Source organism: Tigriopus californicus, chromosome 3 (genome assembly GCF_007210705.1).
Source record: "Tigriopus californicus strain San Diego chromosome 3, Tcal_SD_v2.1, whole genome shotgun sequence".
NCBI lineage: Eukaryota > Metazoa > Arthropoda > Copepoda > Harpacticoida > Harpacticidae > Tigriopus > Tigriopus californicus.
In genome coordinates, this window is record NC_081442.1 from 10,660,750 (window position 1) to 10,664,633 (window position 3,884).

At 40.0% G+C, this 3,884-nt stretch overlaps 1 protein-coding gene across 2 annotated transcripts; it reads right to left on the minus strand.

Annotated features, from left to right (window-relative positions):
- Positions 1 to 62: 62 nt before the first annotated feature.
- LOC131877369 (uncharacterized) lies at positions 63 to 3,197 on the minus strand. Of its 2 annotated transcripts, XM_059223007.1 has the most exons (3): positions 2,804 to 3,197; positions 289 to 458; positions 63 to 177 (listed from the first exon to the last, which is right to left on the minus strand). In XM_059223007.1, exons 1-3 carry the CDS (start codon positions 3,156 to 3,158, stop codon positions 70 to 72), a joined length of 633 nt encoding a protein of 210 aa, XP_059078990.1. In that variant the 5' UTR covers positions 3,159 to 3,197; the 3' UTR covers positions 63 to 69. The 2 variants fall into 2 exon arrangements, with proteins under 2 accessions (XP_059078990.1, XP_059078991.1); XM_059223008.1 differs by having other exon boundaries at positions 93 to 458.
- Positions 3,198 to 3,884: the final 687 nt, after the last annotated feature.

A 3,884-nucleotide genomic window follows, 5' to 3' on the forward strand; every position in this document is an offset into this window, starting at 1 on the left:
AGGAGTCTTGAATGAACTTACACCTCAGTGTCCGTCATGTTGGTGTGATACATGGGGGCAATGGTCTTGTTATAGATGAATCCGGCGTAGTAGGCAATGAGCTCGCCCTTTTGGATGGATCTTTTGGCAAACACGCCATCCCCTTTCCCAGGGGAATGCTTGATATACACAGTCTTCCTTTCATATGGATCCGGAATCGTTGGGCCAAGGAAATGATGGGCATCCGGGCGAGAGAACTATTAACTTCATTTAGAGATTTGGTTTTAGAATTGGACATCTCATTTTTACCTTCACAACGGTGGTTTGATTCTCAGGTCTTTTCACCTTGATCCTCTTCACTCCACGTTCGCATCGCTCTTTGACTACCTTAGTTTGTTGAGCGGCCAGCATAACACTCCCATTGAAGGAACCCACCAAGGCCGTTTTGAGGTCTGGATAAAGGAATATGGCAGTGTCATCTGCAATCATAGATGAATGTCGTCCACTTTGATTACAGCTTGAAAAAAAATTGAAGCGAAGAAAAAAAAAGAGTTGCCTGTCATCAACTTGCCAGACTCACAAGTATTAGTCAAGTAAGCTAATATCATTCTGAACTTGGTACGGTGAAGTTTCGTTATACAAAATATGGTGATAGGATCTAGGAACAATCCTGTTATAAGCACCATTTTTGTTGAAACCGATTTTTCGCTTCATAAATTACTTTGGTTATAATGGCCAATCCAAGATGCCAAATCCGTATAAAGTAACCTTTTTGGAACAAGTTTTTTTCCATAAATCTTTGCTTTTCTCCTACAATCAAAGAAAGATTAAAATGTGGAATTTTCTTCGAAGGATTTTTTTGCGGACTTCGTTACCGCTACTGGAGCAATTCAAGACGAAAAACTTATTCATTTTACTTACCTTTAATTTTATGTATCATATGATCAACCAACGAATTAGAGTTAGCAGATCTGGCTAGCCCTTAAATATAGGGCTGATCGGGAATTTTAGTCAAAAACTTGTCCAAGTCTGACTTAAATCCAGCTACTGGATCAACGCCTACATAAGCCCTACGAATTTTGAAGGCAGCAAATATGAACAATAAAGGAGCCCGAGAATGAAGAGAGTTGAACTTCATTGTTTTAACTAGCCTGGATTCTCGAGGGCTTGAAGGTGCTCTCAAAACGCACATTAAGCCTTTGCGGTCACTACAATTGACCCTAAATCCTGGTTTGGGACAAACTCATGAATGGTTTTGAAAACGTACAGTACCTTTTGTACCGTCTCTGAATTCTGTGAAATCCCAACCTTTGAAGTGTCTCCCAATACGAGAGCTCTCTCACTCCCGTGATGTTCCCAGTGAAACATTATACCTTTGGCAAACCTGCTGAACTCATTGGAGCCCAATTGGGTGAAGCATATTCCAGATGCGGCTGGACAGTTGACTTGTACAGAGTTAGCATCGTGACACTATCTCTGGACTTAAACGTGCGATATATCCAACCACATGTTTGAAAAGCTTTACCAACTTTCAACTGGATATGCTCATAGAACTTTCCATTATCTTGGAGGACTATACCTTAATCCTTCATGGATGAGACTTGCTAAATGCCCTTGCCTTCATCATCTAATAGTGGAGTGTCTAATGACGCCGACCCAAAGGTCATTGAGCGGAATTTTATTCCATTCAGTGCCATATTACTCGCTGCAACCCAAGAGTAGATTTGGTTTAGGACCTCCACCAGACAACCGGAATTCTGACCATTCCTACTAACTACCAATTTTGTATCATCAGCAACGGAAGAGATACTGACGTTACTACTACCAAGCTTCTGAAGTGGAGCAATAAATATAAATAAATATAATGAAAAGGAGAGGACCCGAAATGGAGCCCTGAGGAACTTGACTTGACATCATGTATGCCGTTAAGAGATCCCTCGATCTTGACGAATTGCTTCCCTACTACAAATGAAACTTCTTAACCAATTGAGAACCTTGCCTTGGATCCAAATCTCATGAAGCGTGTTAACTATAAGGCCATGATCTGTTTGATAAAGAAAAACACTGCTATAGCCTGACATTTTAAGAAATTAAAAAAGCAATATTTTTTTCAAGCTTATCAGGTTCTCATATCCAGAGTTCACTCCATTATAAAATGTTTGAGACATGACAAACGCATAGGATTGCTAGAATGGAAACTTGAAAAGAGCCCGAAATTCAAGCAACAACGCCCTTTTCTACTTTTGCTTTCATGGTAGGAGCTAAGTTCTTTTGCATCGAATAGATTGTTTTCCTAGTTCGCATATTTTTATTTCCTACCATGCAATGACAAGTGCAAGCGCCAATATGATTCGTCATGTTAGATTTTGTAATTATTGTAGTTCTGTCTAATTGGTCGCCCAAATTCCTAATCTGTAACCTGCTTTCAATGACGATCTTGATAGAATTTGGCCTGGTAGGCTTGGAAAAATATTTCATTGTAATGAATAAACAAATGGCGACCTGTGCATGGGCGAATGAGCACACATACCTTGGATTTTTGTCAAAAAGATGTGTTTTTTCTTCTTTTCGTAAACAATTTTGCATTGTTGTTGAAGGCATCAAAACGTGTTCAAATGTTCATGAGACGGTTCTTTCCTGAGTCCATGATTGGAAAAGTGTTGAGATGTTCCTCAATATTTGCACCTACCTTCGAAACCAATGTCTCTCTCCGATTTCATCCGGGCCAAATGCTCAACTTGACTATTGGTAGCTTTGACGTAAAATAGGAATGAACAGGCAAATCCCTACATCTGGCTTCCAAAAGAGCGCCATTATTTCTTACCAGTTATAGTGTCCTCAGCATCAGGATTTCCATAAAGGAACCCGTTGACGAAATTGGAATCCTCGTGAAGTGCCAAAGATGACCAGAACCTACCAAGCGCCCGATTCTGTTCGTTCATGACCCCGGCAAATTTGAGCCTGGTCTTGGCCTCATCCCAAAAGCCAAATGTGGTGTAAGTTTGGCCTATCTTGTAATCCTCTCGCACAAGGATACTGTCAATCCAACGTCGAAGATTCCGACCCACATTCTTGGAGTTCCACTTTGTGTCCTTGACACAGGAGGACGAGATCAATTTCGACCCTTGAATTGCCTCTCCGTGAAGGATCGCCAACAAGATGATTTTGATCAGATTCATGATTTCGTGAGCCCAATGAACGATCGGATTCGACTGAGAGGTTTTTGAAGTCGACGATTCCGAGTACAACTTTGAAGTTGCATGTCCAATGTTTCGCCATTTCAAAGGGCAGAAAAAAACTATTTTCATTGTTGATATTCATAGAATCATTCATTGCTAGTCGCTGACAATTGGTTAGTTTTGGGAGCATACGAAAGACTGGTGTAAAAATTGACTTAAAAAGTTACATTAAAGAAACAAATGTTTCTTTGCCTTTCACACCCTGCCACTGAAATTCTGTTTTTAAATCATATCTTCAAATCCAATGAATTAGACTTGTTTCAGAAAAATACAAAAAAAAACCAAGCGAAAAAGGGCCCTTCGTCGGGTTGTCGAAAAATTCCCGAAAAATTAATCGAAGTAGAAGGAAGTGTGTACCGAATGGAAGTGAATTGCGACCGTAAAGTCCTTGCCGCTTGAAAGAGCACGTCATTTTATCATTCATATACAATTGCTTGCTTTCAAATTTAAGTTAAGATTGCTGACTCCAATAATGAGAGTGAGCCTCGGCTAACCCACACGTTTTTTTTCAGACCGTTACGAAATCTGGTGCCATAATACTGTAGTTCTACCCATTTCTAATTAACTTAAAAAATGAAGGACCATTTCATCTTTGTCGAAAATTGGCTTGTTTACAATTGTGCTACATGCCATCACCAAAAGCACCGGGCAATAGACATAAGGCAA

Excerpts from the sequence above, each read along its gene's own strand:
- LOC131877369 (XM_059223007.1), bottom strand. The coding sequence starts at position 3,158 with ATGAATCTGATCAAAATCATCTTGTTGGCGATCCTTCACGGAGAGGCA. Across the intron at positions 459-2,803 it reads TGCTGAGGACACTATAACTG|ATGACACTGCCATATTCCTT; the intron begins GTAAGAAATAAT and ends CTATGATTGCAG. Across the intron at positions 178-288 it reads ATCAAACCACCGTTGTGAAG|GAAGACTGTGTATATCAAGC; the intron begins GTAAAAATGAGA and ends TCCATATGAAAG.